Source organism: Prionailurus viverrinus, chromosome C1 (genome assembly GCF_022837055.1).
Source record: "Prionailurus viverrinus isolate Anna chromosome C1, UM_Priviv_1.0, whole genome shotgun sequence".
NCBI classification, from domain to species: Eukaryota; Metazoa; Chordata; class Mammalia; order Carnivora; family Felidae; genus Prionailurus; species Prionailurus viverrinus.
The window spans coordinates 172,612,207-172,635,563 of NC_062568.1; the positions used below are offsets into that span (position 1 = coordinate 172,612,207).

Sequence of the window (23,357 nt, forward strand, 5' to 3'; positions counted from 1 at the left end):
TATATGGAGAACATCCTTCTCAGGCTAAGTAGAAGATGAGGAAGAGCATTACCAAAGGCTGACCAGGCCACTGGGAGACCAAAGGGAGAGGGAAAAAGGCATTTAGGAAGAAAGCTAGAAGAAAATCTTCTGGGTCTGACTAGGTAAGTGAATCTAAGGCAACCACACCAAAGATATGCTATCCACTATGCCAACATGGAGCTGGTGGCAAAATATCTCAAGACATTTTAAACCCAGAGAAATGTATGAAAAATATGTTAACCAAGCAAATTAACCAAACTTCCAAGGGTAAAATCTCCTCAGATCTGAAATCCAAGATACTCACTTTTCATTAATTCTCTGCATTATTAGAAAAAAATAAAAAGTAACAAATGTAAAGATTTGTTTTATTTCTACTGGGGGAAGAAGGAGGATAAATAGAACTGTTTTCCAATTTGCTCTCCACTGTATACACACATACCCACACACATACATACACATACACACACCAAAAATACTCCAACAAAAAACAAAACAAAAAACTGAGAATCAAACACCAAAACACCCTCAAACTGCACCAATACTTCGTATTTTGACCAAAAGAATAGATCCTGGGAGGAAGTGCAAAATGCAAAATCAAATGACCGAAAAATGCTGAACAAACAGCATTATTAATATACAAAATATTTATATTACTGAACTAGTAACAGTTGATGTTCTCCATGTCTGTAAAACTTTGGAACCACATAGCTGATTTGTTAAATCTAGTCCATGCCAGCTTCCAAACACCAGAAAAAATTTTTTAGTTAGCTTCATTCTTCGATGCCTCATCAAAATTTTCTACGAGATCTGGAAAAAAATAAAAAAGGAAATGAGTAAAAGATACAAGAAAAAAAAAAGTGGTAAATTAAATTCCTAACTTCTAATCCTAATAAAAACAAAATTGTTGCTACTAGAATTAGCCTGAAAACATATAGGACAAGAGGCAGAAATGAACTGGTGGCATTTCACTTATTAATAATGCTTCCTTTATCTGCTTTTTTTTTTTTCTATCTCAAGCAGGCTCCACGCTGAGTGTGGAGCCCAACACGGGGCTCGATCCCACGACCCTGGGATCATGACCTGAGCTGGTATTAAGAGTTGCATGCTCAACCGACTGAGCCACCCAGGCGCCCCTCATTTATCTGTTTTTAAAACAGTAATCCTAACGAAACTTAAGTCTTTTTTTAGTCTATGCAAACTACTAAGGTGAACAGCATTTTTATATGCTAATCATAATTCCCACAGAAATGTAACAATAACTAAGCAAATTTATAATCACAGTGATTCTAATTTAATAAACACAGGTAGCAGAGCTTTGTGTTACAATTTCTGATTCTAAGTTCTAAATGGGAGGGCTTTTTTTCTTTTTCATTAGATGTATCCATATTGTCGTGAATCAGTTTAAATTTATGAGCTCACCATCAACAAAAACTGAAACTCATTATACAATGAATTAAATGTGATAAACAGGCTGCTAAAAATCTTAAAGCTAAAGAAATGTCACTTACCTGGAACATCATCATCCTCCTCATCAATGTCTTCTGGTTTTGGTGCTTTGCTATCCAACACTATGAAAAGTTTATTTTAAAATTAGTCCTGAAGAATAAAGGCCTTCATAGAACACTTGTAATATTTATTCTGTCTAAATCTTATATAGTTGTTTGGAAAATGCTAAAGATTGTCTGATCTAATACCATATTTTTTACTTAATAGTAAAATCAATAAAACTTTAACTTCATTAGGCATATACTAAATATAGCTGGCAATTTCAATGGGTAGTGAAGGTAAAATTTATATGAAAAATGAAATAATTCAGGATGAGTTGGAATAAAAACACATTACAGTTAATTTATTCTTTAAATTCCATATGCTCCAAGTCAAAAGTCGATATTCAAGACCTTTTCCATCTCTTTCGGTGTAAGAAAGTATCTAGTTACTGAAATAACAGGCTCTTTGATTTTTAGGGGTGAGAAGACACATTTGAAACCAGGACTATCTTGGAAATTCAGAACTTCTGGTTGCTGCACCTATAGTACAATCAACAATATTAAACAAAAATATAGTTCTGTAATAACAGTATCTTCTTGTCATTAGTCAGAAGTGAATAGTAAATATTGTCCATAAAATGTGGTCTGCAGATCCTGGCACCTTCCTTTTAGGTAATTACCTCTCATATCTGTATTACTACCAAAATGTATCTGAATATTCAGTATGCTACACTGCATAATTATTAAAGAAACAAACTCAAAAAATTATGAAGCATATAAGCAAAGCAACATTTTTAAAAGTAAAATTTACATGCAAGCAAATCCTTCCAGTATAAAATGGAACACCTTTTAAATCATTAGGTTCTTTAAACAGAGGTGGAGAAGGAAAGACACTAAACTGAAATACCTACCTTGCCGAGGGAACTGTTCAGCTAACTTCCTAAGACTTGTTAAGCTGTCAGCACCAAGCTGACTTAATATTCCAGGAAGCATTTCTGTGATTGGTTTGGCTTCTGCATGACCAGTAATTGCAAAGGTGTTAGCAGAAAGGGAAGCTTGGACTTTGGGATTGTTGAAATGGATAACTGTCCCATCATCTTTAATCATGTTCACCTGTATGATCACAGAAGCAAAATGTACATCACATATTTGGTACAACTAAAACAGTATCTGTTTAAAGAACGATTTAGCCAATTACATTTGTTTTTTGTTTTTTTTTTTAACAATCCCAAGGTAGTAAGCAGTAGATATGGGTGGAAAAAGACCCTAATGACAAAGTAAAATGGTGTAGGTGGCACAGATTACATTTTATTATAGAATCTAGATTTTAAATTCAAAGACTTCTACTATGAAAAAGAAGTTTATGACCATATTTTAAAAATAATGGAAGTTATCAGCCAAGAACTGCCTTGTTAATGAAATTACCCAGTATCTTAATCAATTTACACTATCAAACTAAATTGGTACAGATACCATTTGGTGGGGTAGCATCTTAGGCAACAGGTTGTAAAGGGGTAATGGCGTATGGTAAAAATAACCACGGAGATCCATAAAGAGCATCAGAAATTTAATCAGGTGTTTCACTCCTTTGAACACTTAATAAATTTACAAAAATTTCAACTTGTTCTCACCATGTCATTCTGTGAAAAGGATTTTGTCAGTTCCTCTAACTCCTAAATGTAGCTTCTCAACAACCTTTAATAACCCTTGTAAATGTCAAAGAAGCTCTCCAAACTTGCCTGGCCACCTGAACATGCTTTATCAATTACCAGGAAATCTTTAAAACCAACCTCACATTCTTTCGGTAGCTTTCACCAACATGAATCAACTGTTTCAGATTTGATTTTATCCATTGCCTGGGACTTGCTGAAAAGGAAGGTTAAACATGTGCTATTTAAAATATTATTTTTCTCTCTCACTCATGTACTTTCTTATTTGTGTTTTAGTGGTGTTAAATTTGTATAAGTTAAAAGTGTAAATAATGTGATTCCACTATGTAGTTGATTCCACTTGGATAAGTTACCTTGGTGGTAACATGCTTATTATATAAAAAGGCTAGGGGAGTTAACTCTTGGCTAATTTAGAAGCATTTCATGATCCATCCAAAAACTACCCTTGTCACAATCAAGCAGAGATGCTGTGTATTCTCCATGGTCAGTGGAAGTGGGCTTTTCTTCCTCAAAGGTGATCATCACCACTGATAGCATCAGAAAGGAAGGGGAACAAAGGGGCTTCTAAATTTCAGGAAAGACCTGGAACACAGAGAAAATAAAGGCATATCCCCTGGAAAATTATAACTAAGCTCCACAAATAATTTCCCAAATTTTCTCTGACAAAAATTACTATTTGAATTCTTTATCTTTCCCAGTATCGGTATTGTACTTAAGGTTCCATTATGCATATTACACACAGTAAGCATTCAATCCAACTGTTCTGAACAAATACCATTATGAGTTAAAAATAATTTATACTGACTTTAGAAAAAGATAAAATTACATAGTTCTGAAGGTATAAGTTTAGGTAGAAAAGTTTTTAATGTTAAAGTGGCTGAAAATTTGGAAGAGGAACGGCTTGAGAAGGAGGTGGCATAGTGGATATGAAATGGGATGTTGTTCTGTATCTATCCTAGAATCACATAATTCTAGTTGGGAAATGAATAAAGATATGGTAGGACTCCATTTTCCAAATCAAGACCAAATCACATAATTTTTTTTTTTTTTAATTTTTTTTTTTTAACGTTTATTTATTTTTGAGACAGAGAGAGACAGAGCATGAACAGGGGAGGGGCAGAGAGAGAGGAAGACACAGAATCGGAAACAGGCTCCAGGCTCCGAGCCATCAGCCCAGAGCCCGACGCGGGGCTCGAACTCACGGACCGCAAGATCGTGACCTGGCTGAAGGCGGACGCTTAACCGACTGCACCACCCAGGCGCCCCCAAATCACATAATTTTAATAAAGGATTTCTTTTTTTTTTTTAATTTTTTTTTTAACGTTTTATTTATTTTTGAGACAGGGAGAGACAGAGCATGAACGGGGGAGGGTCAGAGAGAGAGGGAGACACAGAATCCGAAACAGGCTCTAGGCTCTGAGCTGTCAGCACAGAGCCCGACGTGGAGCTCGAACTCACGGACAGTGAGATCGTGACCTGAGCCGAAGTCGGACGCTTAACCGACTGAGCCACCCAGGCGCCCCTAATAAAGGATTTCTACAATATTTCCAGGACTGAAAAGTCTGAAATATTAGCATTTGAGATATTTTTTATTTACAGATGTTAAAGTCATAAGAGATTTTGAAATCAATATTGTTCCAAAAGTCATGCCATATATTTGTTGAACTTAAGAGGTTTTCTAGTTCAAATCTCATGAGAGAAATAAATACTAAAGGCAAGAGCTCTTGGCTAAGCAAATATTCAAGGATAAATAGTTACATGCAAACCTAGAACTTGAACCTGGGTTCCCAACTTTGTTTAGTTTCCTTCCTACGATGTCATTCTTTTATTTTTTTTAAAAATTTTTAAAGTTTTCACTTTATTTTAATTCAAGTTAACATACAGTGTTATATTAGTTTCAGGTGTACAACATAGTGATTTAACATTTACATACATCACCTGGTGTCCATCATAGCAAGTGCCCTCCTTAATCCCCATCAACTATTTAACCCATTCCCCCATGCACCTCTCTAGTAACTATTAGTTTGCTCTCTATAGTTAAAAGTCTGTTTCTTGGTTGGCCTCTCTCCCTCTGCATGTGTCACTCTCATTCTTAAAATTGTTTATTTGCCTTTAAGAATTCAATTCTTTGGCCCCATGAAAGCTTGCCAGCAATTATTTATCTCAGAATATAGGCTAAGTGGAGAATGTAAAAGAAAACTGACACAGATATATGGATAATATATATCTTGCTAGCTACCAAACAAAAAGCTAACACAGGGCCAAAAAAAAAAAAAACATGATTTTTCTTCTGTTCAAGCTTCTTTATCAAAGGCTAAATATTAAGTCATATCTTAGTAGTTTAAAATATGCTGAGTTTAGTGTGAAAAGCAGGATGAATTCCATCTCAGACTGTAAAACAGAAATAAATTTATAAATGGTTGTTTTATTTAAAAAAAAATTTTTTTTTCAACGTTTATTTCTTTTTTTTGGGACAGAGAGAGACAGAGCATGAACGGGGGAGGGGCAGAGAGAGAGGGAGACACAGAATCAGAAACGGGCTCCAGGCTCCGAGCCATCAGCCCAGAGCCTGACGCGGGGCTCGAACTCAGGGACCGCGAGATCGTGACCTGGCTGAAGTCGGACGCTTAACCGACTGCGCCACCCAGGCGCCCCTATAAATGGTTGTTTTAAATGGGGTTGCACAAAAGATGTAGCTCCATGAAGAGAAAGGTCCAGAAAGGGGTGAAGAATTTAGTTAATTTAATTTTTTTAATGTTTTCATTTATTTTTGAGACAAAGAGAGACCGAGCATGAACAGGGGTGGGGCAGAGAGAGAGGGAGACACAGAATCTGAAGCAGGCTCCAGGCTCTGAGCTGTCAGCAAAGAGCCTGACGCAGGGCTCAAACTCACAGACTGTGAGATCATGACCTGAGCTGAAGTCGGATGCTTAACCGACTGAGCCACCCAGGCGCCCCAAGTTTAGTTAATTTTAGAATAGAAACTGAAGTACTTTAAGTTAAAGAAGGCCAAAATATTTTATTTCTATCTACCATTCCCTCCTCTCTACTGAGCAAATAACATGATTATATAAGGCTTCTAGACTCAAGCTATTAGAAACTATCAAAGGATGAATTGTTGGGTTGAGCAAGATCAGACACTTCCCCTACCCTTTTAGAAGCAAAAGAAGGGATTAAGGACCTTGTTAAATTCACAATACAAATTGTACACATTTCATAAGGAGACTTCACCTTTTCCAGTTACCACTGCTTAGTCAGAATAAGTCATACATAGTCTATATAAAAATAAGGAGCAGACAAGGAAACAAAGACTATTAAATTAGCTACTGTGCCAGCACTCAGGTCAAACAAACCCCTTATGGGTTTCAATCAAACAACCCCTTATGTCAAAATGTTTTTTCCACTTTAACAGGTAGTTTAAGGTAAAGGATGCTACTTAAGCTATGGAGGAAGTAGAATTTTCTTTTTTTTGTTTATTTATTTTTGAGAGAGAGAGCATAGGAGCGAGCAGGGGAGGTGAGCAGGGGAGGTGCACGGGGGGGGGGGGGGATGGGGAGTGGGACAGAGGATCTGAAGCAGGCTCCGTGCTGACAGCAGAGAGCCCAACGCAGGGCTGGAACTCACAGTGAGATTACAACTGGAGCCAGAGCCGAAGTCAAATGCTTAACTGACTGAGCCACCCAGGCACCGGGTGGTGCTTGGACAGTACTGATGTGTCTTGTAGTTATTAAAAAATGGTCTCCCATGCCTAGTGCATTTACATATGCTGTTTTTACTGTTTAGAACCTTTTTATGCTTCTCCACCTTGCAAATTCTCATTTATCCAAGACTTGAGTCAGATGCTTCTTTGTGAAAATTTAAGGTTGTTTATGCACTTTCTGTACTTCATGGGTATTGCAATTATATGGAATTGTCTTGTACGATAATTGTGTTTGCAAGTCTTTGACCTTACTAGAAGGTAAACATCTTGCCATCAGAGACCATGCCTTACTAGACATAGTATGCCCCTAAGTGTCCAATACATAATAGTCACTCACATTTGCCAAATGAATGGACACCTCCAATACAATTTCAAATCTTGGATACTGTCAGAATTAAACTCCCCAAATGCTAGATGAGGGGTCATCTGAAGTTTTAGAAATAACTCCAGTAGTGGTCTTGATGAAAATGCCCAGAACCCGCTGAGCTGCATCTTTGGCTGGACTTTTCCTATTGTTCTGACTTTTCACAATCAGCCTGAATGCCTGACAGAATTCAGGGGAATTTTAAGTAATTCCTAGCAACTGCTGAGTGGCCCCATTATGCTGCTATCAAAATCTTAACAACCCCTACCTTTGCTTACCTCTGAGTAGGGCACATATATTAATCACAGCAACCCTTCTAGCTGGTAAATTTGATGCTTGCTTTATTCTTACACAGCAGTAAATTGTTATGGCTCTAGGAGGCTCACAAAGTTATACTAGACTCTACATCTCTTGCTGACAATTGCCCTCACAGTTCAGAAAGGAAGCTTAAATTCTTCCTTTTTTTTTGTTGTATCCAAGTCCCCACTAGGTCAGGTAGTTGCACTTCTAAGAATTGACAATTGTCTTAAAAATCAAGTTTTTCTGCTACTCCTTCCTGTATGTAGTAGCATTTATGTATTTATTTTTAAGATTTTAATTTCAAGTCATTGCCACATACAACATGGGGCTCAAACTCAGAACCCAGAGATCAAGAGTCGCATGCTTTACTGACTGAGCCAGCCAGCTGCCCCTGTAGTAGCATTTAAATGTTTATCAGGTACTTCACCTTTTATTGCCTTCCTCCTATATCTTAATAAGGTGAAATAGTAAACATTTTAAGAAGAGGACACACAAGTGTGGGGTTTTGTAAGGCTAAGGGATATACGAGTTTGAAGATTATGGGCTTGGGGCGCACTCTCATAAATCAGTATCTTTCACATTCAATGCTTCTAAGCTCAGCACCTGCTTATTTCTAAAGCGTAATATGAAGCATAATCTACTATTGTTGATATGAGCTAAAGCTAACAGCTGTCATTAAACTGTATGATAAGCTAGGATCATTTTCTCTTATGTTCTGGTGGCAAGAGTCTGATGAGATGTGATTCTCCACAGCTATGCTATAGAGTAAGATGGCATAACCTTTTTGAAAAGCAATTTGGCAACATGGATGAAGAATTCTAAAATGTTCATGCTTGTTCAGCCAGTAACTACATTTCCAAGAATCTCTCTGAAGGAAATCAGAGATGAAGATACGTATTATGTATATTGAAGTCCAACATATGGTTCTCTTATTATGAAAGCATTTAATGTACTATAAATTAAGAAATACTAAATTGTGGTATATCCATTTACTGAATATATGTAGACATCTACAGTGATGATTAAGAAGAGTTTTTAATGATACGAAACAATTTTTATGATATAATGCTACTTGGGAAAAAAAGATTCCAAATTGTGCTCCCAGCTGTAGTCTCAAATATGTTAAAAATATATGCATATAAAGATGGGAAAGAAATGTAAAACTAATAGTCCCTTCTGGGTAGTGGGATTATGATTGAATGTTAACATTCTTCATATTTTCTATATACCTGTAATTTTCTACAATGATAATATATTTTCATATTGGAGGGGGGAAGCTATTTCAAAACCAGAAAATGTTCACCAACAGATGAATGGATATATGTGGTATTATCCAAACAATGGAATATTATTTGGCTATAAAAGGAATGATGTTCTCATACATGCTAAAATGTGGATGAACCTTGAAAACATTATGCTAAGTGAAGTAAGCCAGATATGAAAGGACAAATATTGTATTACATGAAATAACTACAAGAGGCAAATCCACAGAGACAAAAAGTAGGTTAGAGGTTATCAGGGGCTGGGGAAGAGGGGATGGAAAGTTACTGCTTAATGAGTACAGAGTTTCTGTTTGGGATGATGAAAAATTCTGGAAATAAATAATGATGGTAGTTGAGTAACAGTGTGACTGTAATTAGTGCCACTGAATTGTACTTAAAAATGGTTAAAGTGGCAAATTTTATGTTATATTTTACCATAATAAAAAAAGTAGTAAAAACAAAACACAAACCCAAAAAGCAGGATCTTAAAAGATAAAGTAAGGCTGCTATGGAATAAGGTGAATGGGACATGGTGCTTCCCTTTTACTCTCCGGTACTCAGAGCTGTCCACCAATTGCTATCTGAGGCTCTAGTTGGAAGGAGAAGAAATTGTAGTGAAGAGTCACCAATAACTTTAGGTCTTCCTTTGGTATAAGTGGTTCAGGAAAAGTAAGACTCAGGAAGAAGAAAATATAAACAGTAACACTTATGTGTACAATTACAAAATCTACATTTCTTAGCCTTATGCGTTCTCCTGAGCTCCAGTTTCCTATGACTACCTTTTTAAAAAAAAAATTTTTAAGTAATCTCTATGCCCAACGTGGGGCTTGAAGTCACGACCCTGAGATCAAGCGTCACATGCTCCACCAACTGAGCCAGCCAGGTACCCCAATGGCTAACTTCTTGAGAACAATTCCATCTCAAATAATCAGTATCCCTTAAACTTAATGGACCCCAAACAAATTCATCATGGGAGCCAGCATGCTACAGACTATAAAATGATAAATAAACACAATCCCTGCTGTTAAGACTCTTATAATCTGGGGGGGGGGGGGGGGGGGATGACACTAATTGGTGGTTAATAAGTAACCATTATATCCCACAATATGAGGTTGTCATAATAAATGTATTATAGCAGAGCAATTTAAGGTAAGGGCAGTGGAAGTATAGAGAAAAGGGTTGATTAATTATGCCTGGAAAGATAGGAAAAGTTTCATAGAAGCAGAATTATATCCTAGGTACAAGAGAAGATGTCCTCTGAACATAAAACTCTACAAAGCAACTAGGCCTCTGAATCTGAAATTCAGATTTTTGGTGATGTTTCTTACCAAATCTGATAAAATTAATCATTTCCGAGAAATGCAACAGATCCCACTGTTTGATAGATTTAGGTTATCAGATGAAGACAGGTCACTATATTCAACCAGAATACCAAATAAGAAGCACATCCAAATACCTTCAAATGTCATAGAATATAAACCATTTTTAGAAATTTAGTTCTGGGTTATAAATCTTTTGGAGTCTGCCTAGGAATTCCCTCCAAAAACCTGGTTATTTACTTGGTTTTTGTATGAGACAGTCTCTGACACTCCCCTGCCCCTTACTTTTTGACAGCTGTGTATTTTTCTTTGGTAACATGTAAAAGATCTATAGATGACTAATTTATTACACCAAATCAATAAACTAGTGAATACATAAAAGACAAGAGACTCATAATCCAAACAGTCCTTCAGTTTTTAAAGTTTCTAAAGACATAAATTAAGCTTTGAGGGGGGGAAAAGTCACCAATACCAACAGCTTAGAAAGTAAGATTAAAACTTTACTTGGCAGAAGTATATTCCATGAGTTTTTGGAACCCACGGTCAATCTTCCTCTTCCCCACCCAATAAACTGAGTACTTTCTACTTGTTTGATGTTTTGAATGTCTAAGTACAGAAAACATAGTAATATTATTTTTGTTCTACAACAATGGCAGTGTTGTCTTATCTTTTTGAAAGTTTTTATCTGCTTTTCTTAAACTGCCAAAAAACAAAAAGACAGCATATTCCTCACAGTTCAGCACTTTTTTTTTTTTAATGTTTATTTTGAGAGAGAGAGAGAGAGGAAGAGGGAGAGAGAGAATCCCAAACAGGCTCTGTGCTCTCATCACAGACTCTGACATGGGGCTCATTCTCATGACCATGAAATCAGGACCTGAGCCAAAATCCAGATCAGATACTTAACAGACTGAGCCACCCAGGTGCCCCCCTGCATTGTTTTTATTTTAATAGTAAACTCTATAGTTTACTGTTTATGAGTTCAAGCCCTGCATTGGACTCTGTGCTGACAGTGCAGAGGCTGCTCAGGATTCTCTCTCTGCCTGCCCTCATCCCCTCTGTCTCTCTTTTTCTCTCAAAATACATAAACTTCTTAAAAAATAATAATAAAGTAAAATCTACACCTAAAGTGGAGCTCGAGTCACGCGCTCACGTGCTCTACTGACTAAGCCAGCCAGGCACCCCAGAGTTCAGCACTTTGAAACAAGTTTCAAACATTGTTTGAAACTAAAGATAACAAAATTGTAATCAGTAATGTGTTTCTTCTATTCTAAGATATATTTTTTCACATCTTTGTGTTTCTGAAAACTTCTGTACATGTTTTCATGTTTACATTGAATGCAGTAGTTTCTTTTCTCCCTCTGAAGAGCTGTTTTTAAACCCAGTATGTGTCATCATTTTGTTTAAAAAATTTTCTTGAAAAAAAACTCTACTTTAAATATAGTAACAAAAAACATACTGTTTGAGGCAAACCATGTTATATATAGTATAGTAGATATTCCTACACAAAACCTGCAAAGTGTTATATAAAGTACGAATATCTTAGTTCTCAAAAAATCAATTTTAGAAAGAGGGAGAAGTATAAAAAAAGTAAAACTCCTTCCCATCTTAGGTTCAAATACTCAGAAATTTTATACCTGTTACCTTGCATTGTTAATTATTTTTATACATATTTTCTCTGTATAATTAGTCTGTGAGGGCTGGAATACATCACACACACACACACACACACACACACACACACACACACACACAGGGTAGGGGTGCAATGAAAGTAGTAATGCTTATTATGTAGCATCAATTTTCTGTGAAATGTTTTGGAGCTATGACTCCTCAAAAGGTTAGAATTGTATCAGTAGTACCAACAAAAAGGAATTCACACTACAGTTTAATAAATGCTATAATGAAAGTATATTATATAAAATAAAAGTATATTATGTAAAATAAAAGCATGTTACGAAGGCACATAGGAAAGGCATCTAACCCTTCTTTACACAAGTGTATATGGGTACTAACAAGAAGGTTTCTGGAAGAAATAATGTCTGCATTAAGACCTGAAAAAAAGAGAAACAGCAATGTCCTTGGAAATACTGTTGGGGATTTATCTGTTATGGTGTAACTAATGAATTCTCCATGGTAGGTGCTCAATATTACAGGGCATAAGGTGGGAAGGGGGTGGGTGTTGATGGACAGGGAGATAGGAGAGGAAAAGGCCAAGAGTGGATATAAGAAAGTACAACTAAAAAGACCAAAAGCAGGATAAATTGATGAACAGAATGAACTCTGGTTTTAACACACTTTAGTTCAAATCTGGAATCCAATACTTACTAGCTATGTGATCTTGGGCAGGTACCTAATTCTGTCTCAGCTTTCTCATCTGTAGCCAACAACAACTGATTCAAAGAGATATTGTGAAGCTGAAATGGGATAATTTGTATTTGTCTAGTTAACCAATTAGTTTCCCTACTAGATCATAATAAGCTCCAGTACTGCCTAGCAAGTCCTTGGCAAAATGTTTGGCACACAGTAGATGTTCACTAAGTGTTGACTATCATTAAATATTTTATTAAGAAAATTTCAACTGCAGTAATACCATCAACTCAGCACAGCATTGTAACAAGTTTAGCTGTATACTGAAAAAATCAAAAACTGTTAGGTGACTGATTTCCTTATTTTATTATAAAACATTTATAAAATTAATGCTATCCAACCATGAAAAGTTTTATTAATTATAAGAACCATAAAGTGTCCCAAATCTGAACAAAACAAACATTTAGAAAAACATGCCCTTGAGGGTGCCTGGGTGGCTCAGTCAGTTAAGCATCTGACTCTAGATTTCAGCTCAGGTCACGATCTCATGGTTTGTGGGATGTAGCCCTGCATCAGGCTCTGGACAGTATGGAGACTGCTTGGGATTCACTCTCTCCCTCTCTCTCTGCCCCTCCCCTGCTCACACTCTCTCTCTCTCAAAATAAATAAACTTAAAAAAAAAAAAAAAAAGAAAAAAAAGAAAAACATGCCCTTGGAGATATTACATAGTTAAATCTATACATCATGGTGGTATAAATGGAATCTTTTCCTCTCGAAAGAGTTATTTTTCAACCAAGGATGACTTTGTCCCCCAGGGAATATGACAAAGTCTGAAGATATTTTTGGTTGTCATAATTGGGGGGAGGGTTTGGGGGAGGCTTACTGGTATCTAATGGGTATAGGCCAGGGATGCTGCTAAACATCCTCCAATGCACAGGACAGTTCCCTCAATAAAGAATTGTCTGATTTAAAATATCAGTAGTGCTGAAGTGGTGGGGTGGGGTGGGTGGTAGTTGGGAGAGTAGAAATGTAGGCGAAGATGGAAGACTGCCAAAACACTTACAAATTCAAGTTGTTTAGGTTTAGCATTATTAGAGTTATTGTCTATTATTGCAGCTTATTGTGTATTTTTTTTTAGAAAAAAAGACAGCAAGCTGGGGAGAGGGGCAGAAGGAGAGAGAATCTTTTTTTTTTTTCATTAAAAAATTTTTTTATACATTTATTTATTTTTTTTATTTTTTTATTTTTTAAAAAAATTTTTTTTTTCAACGTTTATTTATTTTTGGGACAGAGAGAGACAGAGCATGAACGGGGGAGGGGCAGAGAGAGAGGGAGACACAGAATCGGAAACAGGTTCCAGGCTCTGAGCCATCAGCCCAGAGCCTGACGCGGGGCTCGAACTCACGGACCGCAAGATCGTGACCTGGCTGAAGTCGGACACTTAACCGACTGCGCCACCCAGGCGCCCCTACATTTATTTATTTTTGAGAGAGAAAGAGAGACAGAGAGAGAGACAAAGCATGAGTGGGGGAGGGGCAGAGAGAGAGGGAGACACAGAATCCAAAGCAGGCTCCAGGCTCCAAGCTGTCAGCACAGAGCCCAACGTGGGGCTCGAACCCACAAACCATGAGATCATGACCTGAGCTGAAGTCGGATGCTCCACCAACTGAGCCACCCAGGTGCCCCTAGGAGAGAATCTTAAGCAGATTCCATGCTCAGTGCGGAGCCTGACGTGGGCCTTGATCTCACAACTGTAAGATCATGACCTGAGCCGAAATCAAGAGTTGGACGCTTAACCAACTGAGCCACCCAGCCAACCAACTGAGCCACAAATTGTTCTTTTTTACCAAGCTTTAGATTTTTTAAGAGAGGCTGAGATTTTTTTTTTCTCTCATATATACCCCAGATAAAGAGAATGATCTCTCTGAAAATTATTTTAGGTCAATAAAGATATATAAAAGTTTTCAATAACTCAGAAGGAAAAATGCATATAAAATGCTTAATTTCAAGACTTGCAAATGAAGTTCTTATCTTTATCAGAGTAAGAATGCACAGGCACATCAAGCTAAAAGGAAAAAAAGATACATGTGGCTTACATTTTCTACTACTTCAGTATACTAATTTTGAAAGTACAATGCAGAATTAAATAGTGTAGTAATATTTATTCATACATGCATATTAGAAGGAACATGTGGCCATTTCACTGCCTTTTCTTTGGTACTCTGCTATTTCTTAGTGATTCTTGACTCCACATTATTTCTGATCTGTTTTACAGCACGTGTGCATTAACAATCTGTTAAAAATTGTGGGGTGGTACCATACAAAGTAATGATATCATTAAGTATAATTTAAACATTCAACGTAATTTATGGCAGCGAAAATTTAAACATTGATTACTATGGGAAATGAATCATCAGGCAGAAGTGACTCTAGATGGTAACAGATCACAAATAGTTGATGTTATCATCATTTTTCTTGAGTATCTTTTGAAATAACATCAGTCTTTGGTTTCATATTTGAGAAAATCAGTATCACGAACATATAATAAAATGATTTAAAAAATGTAGCCAATAATTTCTGGAAAGGGTCTCATAAGAAATCCAATCCATGTAAGGCTATTACTAGAGCTTCTTGGCTGAGGTAATTAAAGAGATATTGTTGAGTAGAAAGGTGCTCTTATGGGAAAAAAGTCCACCTTATTTGAAGAAATCTTGGAGTTTCTTTATTTCTATATTATTAGAAAAAAATGTTACTTTGCATGAAAATTCAAGAGCAGTTCCATAATTTTGTCATATGTGCAAATTCTGAGTCCAAAAAGTATGATGAATTCCTTAACCGTCCACTAAAATTATTTTTTTTACAATCAGCCATTTTTATACAATCAGCAAATTCAACAGCTAGTTCTTTAAAGCTACCTGAGTGACAACATCAGATTCTTCTAAGCTGATATTTTACATTCAAAAAGTGTGGATATTTGTGAATGTGCCATATGTCCACACAATTTAACAATTTACAAAATGACCGTACCTCTTCAATACCAGCTATATTATTCACAGCCAGTTTTTTTAGAGAACTCTGAAGTTTTTTGTCATCAGCTGTAGCTGTTCTATGTACCACCTTCTTCTTTCTGCGAGCTGTACCCTGAAAAATAACCAAACAGAAGTGTTAAGATGCTTGCATCTGGTAACCGCAGTCACATGACTTCCTATTCTAATTAAAATCCATGTAAGAAATTGCTGACTTAATAGTAACAACTAAGAAGACTTTTCAGAATTGTGACTGTCAACCTAACCCAGATTTCTGAGGGTCAGTTCTAGCCAGTTCTTATTCTCTAAATATCCATTTATCATTTCAATGTTTCAAAAGTTTTCTAATAAAAATAATTTATAACTTCAAGGTAATTTAGTGTTTTATAACAACTTCCAAACATTACAAGGAATATTTTTTTACAGTACCTACCACCCCCTGACAATGAAAAAGACAAAGTTCTTACTTCAAGGAGCATACATGAGAGGGAAAAGTCAATAAATACATAAACAAATCAGATCCTTTCAAATGGGATAAGGGTAGTAAGGGAAAAAAAAAAAACAGTGATAAGAATATTTATTGGGTGAAGGCAAAGCACTATTTTACTAGAATGTTCAGTGAAGAGGTGACATTATGAGCTGAGACCCATGGGAAGATCTAGGGGAAGAGTGATTCAAGCAGAATGAAACAAGAGTGAACCTATTGTTTCTACAGAGAGAAAGCAGGTCAGTTATGGCTAGAGCAGAGTGAACAAAGGAGGAGGAGGAAAATGCAATCAGAAAGACAGGCAAGGGCCAAATCATGTAGCCTAGAATGCCATGGGCAGCAGGTGGATTTTATTCCGATTGCAATAGGAAGGTTTTAAGCATGGGAATGATTTGATCTCATTTATGATTTTTATTATGATTTTTACAGATGACTGAAGTTGCTGTAGAAAATGGACTACAATGAGATCAATCAGGAAGCTACTGTAGCAGTCTTGACGAGAGATGAGGGTTCTGGCAGTGGAGATGGTGAGATCTTAGACTGTCAGAAGAACCAACATACTAATAGACTGGATGTGGGATATGAGGAAAAAAGGAATCTAGAATGATGCTTAGAAATTTGGCCTGAGCAAATAGGTTGAAAATTACACTATTCACAAAGACAGAAAGAACTCATTTCTAAATGGATACTTTAAAACTCTTAATATAGATTTCCATTGAAAAGTTATTTAAAATAATGGATTAAATTCCTGGGCCAATTTACAAAAATGTAACCTACAGCAAAAATAAAACATTACCAAAAGAAGCCTACGTCTTGAGGGCTAAATCTTTCTGACACCTGGCAGGAGTAAGGGGAAAGGAAGAGAGATTTAATTCTCTGGGTAGTTCCCGCAGTACTCAGGGAACCAGCCTTATACAGTAGGCAGGGGCTACCGTCTCAGCAATGCTGATGGGAGTGAAAGAGAGCTCTGTGAGTAGCAGCAGAGGATGTGACAAAATCCAGTTGCTGGAGGATGGACTAGGACTATTTTCATAGATCCTTGTTTATTTGTGAAACATTCCTGACTCAGGGAAAGCTCAATCGCTTGCTCAAATGAAATGATCCTCAGTACCTCAAATTCAATATGTCTAAAAGCTTACCAGTCCACCAAACTATTCTTCCTAGATTTGTAGCTGGTAGTACCACCATATATTTAGTCTTTAAAACCAGAAATCTGGGGGTCATCCCTCCTCTGTATTCTGAGTCATGTCAATTCCAACTCCTAAATTTGTGTTCCATATACTACAGCAGCAGCCTTTCAATCATTCTCCTCTATGCCAGACTTCTATTTCATTTCCATTTTCCATGTTGTTAGCATCTACCTTTCTAAAATGACTATTCTTCTTAAAATCCTTCAATAGTTGCCCCTTGCCTATAGGATAAAATCCTAACCTCCTTAATATGGCATATAAGACTATGATATAACCTTGACTTACCTGGTTGTTTAGTTTCCTACCATTCTTTATCCATTGGATAGTCTAAACTCTTAACTGTACCAAACTAAAACAAGCCATTCCATTAAGCACCATGTTATCTCAGCATCTTAGGTGCCTTAGCATGTATGAGAATAACAATCCCCTCGTCACCTCACACCCTCACCCTCACCAGTCTACCTAGTGATAAATTCTTGTTTGTTTTCCAAATCTCGGCTCAGTGATGACTTCCTTGTCCCTCCTAGGCAAAAGCACCTTGTACTTCATTTTAACATTTACTACCCAGTAGTGTAACTGTGAGCACGTCTCTCTTCCAAGCTTAGTTATGTCAAGAGAAGAAAACCCTGACTAGGTTATCTACTATGTGCCAAGCACATAGTAGGTGCTCAGTAAACTAGTTAAATGAATGAATGTGTGAACCGTCTGGTTTAAAATGTGTAACAGTCATGTGCTGCATCAAGCTCTTCCAGGTATATTCTATGGTTCCTGAATATCCCTAGTTTTTTCATTTGTACATTGCATTAGACTTGATGCTAACATGTGACTACTTTAGTTACATGAGTATGTTAATATGACTCCAGAGTCCTATACCTGTGTCACTATGGAAGAAGGAGAAAGTACTAGTCACTTCTTTCCTTCCCCTTTTATCTCCATTCTTAGGAGTTGTGGTAATCATCAAAGTAAATGACAGGTAGACTTGCTACATAGTGTCCTACCTACCGCCTTCCAGGTCTGAGCTAAGTACTATCTCTTTTCCTTTTACAAATATTGTACTAGGCAGAGATAAGGGCAGAGTATTCTCCTTAAGCCTGGGGCAAGAGCTGAAGGGAATCAAAGATTCTCAGAACAAGCTTTTCTTTGGGCTTCAAAATACATGGAATAAGAATGTTCATGCTTATATTGACCAACAAAGAACAGACAGGAATTTGGGAGGAAAACCCAGCAATGAAAAAAGTATAATCAGTCTGAGCATCTCCAGTTAAACCACTTATAAGCCTAACTGTACAAATAGGTGTATCCAGTCAAGATAAGGTAACCTCAACATCTGGGATGCCCTGTAAATGAGTCTAACATAATAACAGCTATCATTTATTAAGTATCTATTCTGTGCCAGATAGGTGTTTTGTAAGTATTACTCTAATCTTTAGATGTATCTTATGCAGGATTTTTTCTATTTTGCACATGCGAAAATGGAAGCTTAACAAGGTTGGGTAACTTGTTCATGTCACATAACTACCAGATGTTAAGAGGATTCAAACAAAGGTGGCTATTAACATTGTACCACCAGAGAGAGAAGTCTTCTAGTTACCTATATTAAATCTAGACAAGTTTTTTCAAATTGGAATGTGGTTTGATCTTGATTATTGAAAAGATTTTAGATTTTCAATGACCACAAATCCAAAATAATACTACTTTCTGATAATACATTTTCCTATCAATTTTTCTTATGCCACACTCACCTTGCCCCCTATCCGGACCTGAGCCTGAAGTTTGGCTAACTTTTCTTGATTCATGCTGTTGGTAAATCTAGGGGGGGAAAAATACATTTGTTAAAATCACTGTTTTACCAAAATAAAATAACTGTTTATGCAACAGTACCTTCTGGTTCACTAGGCTTGCAATAGGCATTACCACTGTGATCATATTAATACTGTCTATATAGTCTTAATAAATATTAATAACTTGTTCTCGCTTCATAAACCAGATATTAAGAGAATGAAAATTAAATAAAACCACCAGGGAGTCAAATGCACAAACATAAAATAGAATAGGATTCAAAGTTACCTATTTGAGGATCCCTCCTTAAATGCATAATTCAGTTCTTGGGCATTCAGTAAAACCTAACCAATTAGAAAATCTCTATAGACAAGCCAGTTTTTCCCCCAAAGGTTTTTACAACAGAGAGCAGTTACCAAATGTTACCAGCACAACCTTTAAGTAGATTTTTTTCTCTCCAATAATAAATGAGCCATAAATAACCTTGTGCCCATAAATAAATAGAAAAAAAAAAAAAAAGAAGAAGAAGAAGAAGAAAAAGCAGGACAAAGAAGAAATTCAACAATAGGCTCTCTAGCTGTCAAGATATGAGGGAGTCACATCTTCTATTCAAGGTCAGATGGTATGTTAATAACAGGAAAAGAGAGCCAGATTTTCAGACATTCAGCACTTCAGCAGCCCTTTCCACAGAGTTCGTTCAGTACCTTGCACTGATATAGTATGTCAGACTTGTCAAGATATTCTTGCACACTGGGTAAAATTCCTCACTGCACAATTTGACAAAAACATCTCTGCTACATTAATACTAAATTTTTGTGAGTGCTTAGTGGGGAGGAGAGTCTTAGAAATAGCCTTTTTAAGGCCAATTTTGATTTTGAAAACTCTTAAGAAAATTATAAAGCCATAAAACCTAATCTGGTCAGTGATATTCCTGACTAGAGAAAAAAAGTTAAGTTTATAATGGGTTATAACATTCCACACTATACAAACAAATAAAAGCCAAGGTTAAAAGTCTTGTTTTACTTGTTCTGTGGAACAACAGATCATTACCAAGATGTGAGAGAGGGAATAAAGGCTGTTCTCAAACCTTTTTTGGCCAATTCTCTAACCTCTTTATAATTATCATTCACATGAAAAAGATAATGTCTTCATTTGAGAGATGAAAGAGAATAAAGATTATATAAGTACTAATTGTTCTGTTTTCTGACACTACTGGAGCACTAACCTGTGTGTGTGTGTGTGTGTGTGTGTGTGTGTGTGTGTGTGTGTATATATACACACACACACATACACATGCTTCAAGGCCAAATAAAGTCCAGTTCCCAAATAACATTCAGAATTTATAGTTCCTCAATCTTTACTCAGCACTGTATCACAATGCTCAAGCAGCTAAAAACACGTTTTTACAGGAGGAGTACAAAGCCAGAAGGCTTAGGTGTAGGTCAATCTCAACTCTGCCAGACTTAATTAAATTTGCTGATGCAAATCCCAATGTCTATACTCAATATCCATAGAAGAGGACCAATATTCACTTTTCTCAAAGGAATGTGGCCATGAAAGTATAGTGAACTTAGTACAGAGCCTAAGGAATTTTTTTTACAAAAAAGGGAGGAAGTGAAAATATTAGAACTAGATACAACGTAAACCTTAGGGGCTCTTCTGCATTTTGAAGTAACAATCCCCAAGAGAAGAGATGGAAAACAAGAGAATGAAGTCAAGATAAAGAGTCTTGACTTGTTTGAAACAAAAGCAAAAACAAAATTAACTCTTTATATCAATGTGTTGATGAAAGAACAGATTTCCATTCCAGGTAATCAGTGTAACAGAAAACTTGTTCCCAAGAATTATCTCAGAGAAAAAGCATTTTAGGGAGGTTCTCAAGGGGGAAGGGGAGAAAGAAAGATGGTCCTTTGTCTATTAGCAGGTTGGGGTATGTGGAATTGAAGGAGAAAAGAGGACTGGACTCAGTCTATGAGAGATGAGGTGTCACGCTCAGAATCTGGACTAGACCTCAAAGATCACCTGGCTTAATTCCCTATTCTTCGACCAACCTTTACTTCATTGTACCCATTATTCCTGTCTTGTATGTGAGGCCATCTCAAATACCTGCAAGCAGCAGCAGGGTATTAAAAAATTATGAACAAATAAAACAGTTCACCTCCCTCCTAATTTAACAGATTTGGAAATGAAGGTCCAGAAGGGACAAGTCACTGCCTAGACCCAAAAGGAAGAACTTCCTAAGAACATAAATTACTGCGTTCTTCCTTGGGGATCCTAGGAACTCAAGGACTCAAGAAAAGTGTAAATAATGAGGTTCTGATCAATATTTATTGAGTGCCTAAGTTCCAAGCATTATGCTAGGCACTTTCTTTTTGTTTACACAGATAAAGTAACTTCAATCCTTTGTCCTGACTTTTTATTATGTGGGGTTCCTCTAACAGAGGCACAAGTTTTGTAATCAAAAGGATCAAGGTTCTACCCCTTAAGACTTCAAAAAGGTATTTTACTTTCTGAACTTGTGTTCCTTCTGTATTAGAAAAGGTTTAACACTACACAATTCATAGGGCTGTTTTAAAGGTTAAAGGTTAAGTTAACAAGCACAGGGTATGGCTCACAGTATATATTCAAAAACTGGTAACTATTGTTACCACTCCCGAGGGAACATCTATGGTATAAGTGAAAGAACGTGGGAACGGAAGTTGAAACCGCCATTCACTAGCTGTGTAACAGGGTGCCCGTCGGTCAATCATCTGTTTCCTGACAGCCTACTATGCATCAGGCAGTTTGATGGGGCTATCGAGATGGACAAGGCAATGTCTCAGAGAGGGAATCAGAATTGTAAATACTGCCATTGCGAGGTGAACAGAGCTGCAACGGAATTCAGTCCCAAGCGCTTGGGGGCCGGGGGCTGCTAACCTCAGTTTCCCTATCTGTAGAGTGGGACGATCAAACGAGATGACAACAGATAGGCTGTTGTCACAGCATTGTTGTTGTGAATAGAGTAACAGGAGAGAGGCGGGGGTAATCCGCCTCCTGGGACTGGATCTGGGAGGCAACACCGCGGGTCCCCGCTCGCCCCCATAGGGGGCGATGGTGCTGGGGACCTTCCCTCAGGTGCCGACCCCCAGCTGCGCCGCCGGTAACCGACAAGCCAAACCAGCCGCCTCCGCCCCCACTCGGCCCGCCACGGCGGAAGTGGCAGCCCGAATGGTTGGCGGGTGTCGGGAAAAGAGGGCGGGGGGAGACCGTGCGCAGCGGCCTATGGCCGTGGAGTGGCGGGACCGCCGGGGGTCTCACCTGAAGCAGGGAGGGTCCTCCAACAACAGCACGCGGCAAGAGCAAGATGGCTGCCTCAGTCGAGACAGAGAAAGACGACGGCAGCAGCGGCGGCGGGAGCGGGGCCCACGTGACACAACCGGCTCCGCCTCTCTTTCTCTCTCACCAGAGCAGCCTATCGTGGAGAGCGCATATACGAACTACAAAACCCAGCCTGCTCTGCGCCTACCAATAGAAATGCGGCAGGTGCAGGTGGCCGCACTGCATTCTGGAGCCTGCAGTCTCCCGAGGATTCCATTGTGCCTACAATTTTGTAAGGGTACTAATAAAAAGGAGGTGTGTATTTTTGTTTGAGGATGTATTTTTGTCTCATGTCTTTCACTACTCATTAAGTACGCACTGTCGGAGTCAACTAGTGCGGACTCACTAGTGTATTGACTCAACTAGCTTCTACTGGGAGGAGAGACGGGAAATTTTACCGTTTGTTATGTAAATCAGAGAGGAAAACTTGAGGAGAAATACTCAACCCACAAAGTTTAAAAACAAGTCAAGTAGATTTAACCAGAAGAAGTTTTACGCTTTAAATGTCTGCAGTGACTTTTGTCCTCGTTCCCTGAAGATCTGGGTTAGTTTTGCAATAAGGGATTCGAAATTTGGTTTTCTGGGAGCTTGTATCGGTTGGTTGCATCATCCCAGAGTGGACGAATTGCGGCTGCAAGGAAAAATAAGGTCCAGCGCTGCTTCTCCAGCAGGAAGGGGCATTCTTGCAAGGCACGAGACAATACACTGCAGAACAGGTTTGCCAGGTCTCCTCGTGACCAGAGCAGGAACCTAAGAATGAAATCGCGTAGTCTAGGTTTTTGGGATTTTTTTTGTTTTGTTTTGGTTTGGTTTTTTTTGCGGAGGAGGAAAGGGGAGGGCAATGGGCAACGCGCCCACTGTAGGGAGCAGCTGACTTCACCGATCAATAATTCGCGTTGTGAATATTAAGTGCAGCGGTTCTTGGGGGGAGGGGCTAGCTTGCAGGCTGAGGCAACCAGCAACGGTTCTCTTGAGCCCTCTCCCCACCCCCACTATCTCGGCCCACCTTCTCCTTCTCAGTCTTCGGACTGAATATCCAGAATCGAGGGGAAGCAGGTCGCGCAGGAGAGCAATTCCCGCACCCTTCT

General features: G+C 37.8%; 1 protein-coding gene across 1 annotated transcript; it reads right to left on the reverse strand.

Annotated features, from left to right (window-relative positions):
- Positions 1 to 369: 369 nt before the first annotated feature.
- BTF3L4 (basic transcription factor 3 like 4) lies at positions 370 to 22,364 on the reverse strand. Its single transcript, XM_047871256.1, has 6 exons — positions 22,210 to 22,364; positions 18,876 to 18,942; positions 15,458 to 15,571; positions 2,420 to 2,621; positions 1,530 to 1,589; positions 370 to 828 (listed from the first exon to the last, which is right to left on the reverse strand). Exons 2-6 carry the CDS (start codon positions 18,927 to 18,929, stop codon positions 782 to 784), a joined length of 477 nt encoding a protein of 158 aa, XP_047727212.1. The 5' UTR covers positions 18,930 to 18,942; positions 22,210 to 22,364; the 3' UTR covers positions 370 to 781.
- Positions 22,365 to 23,357: the final 993 nt, after the last annotated feature.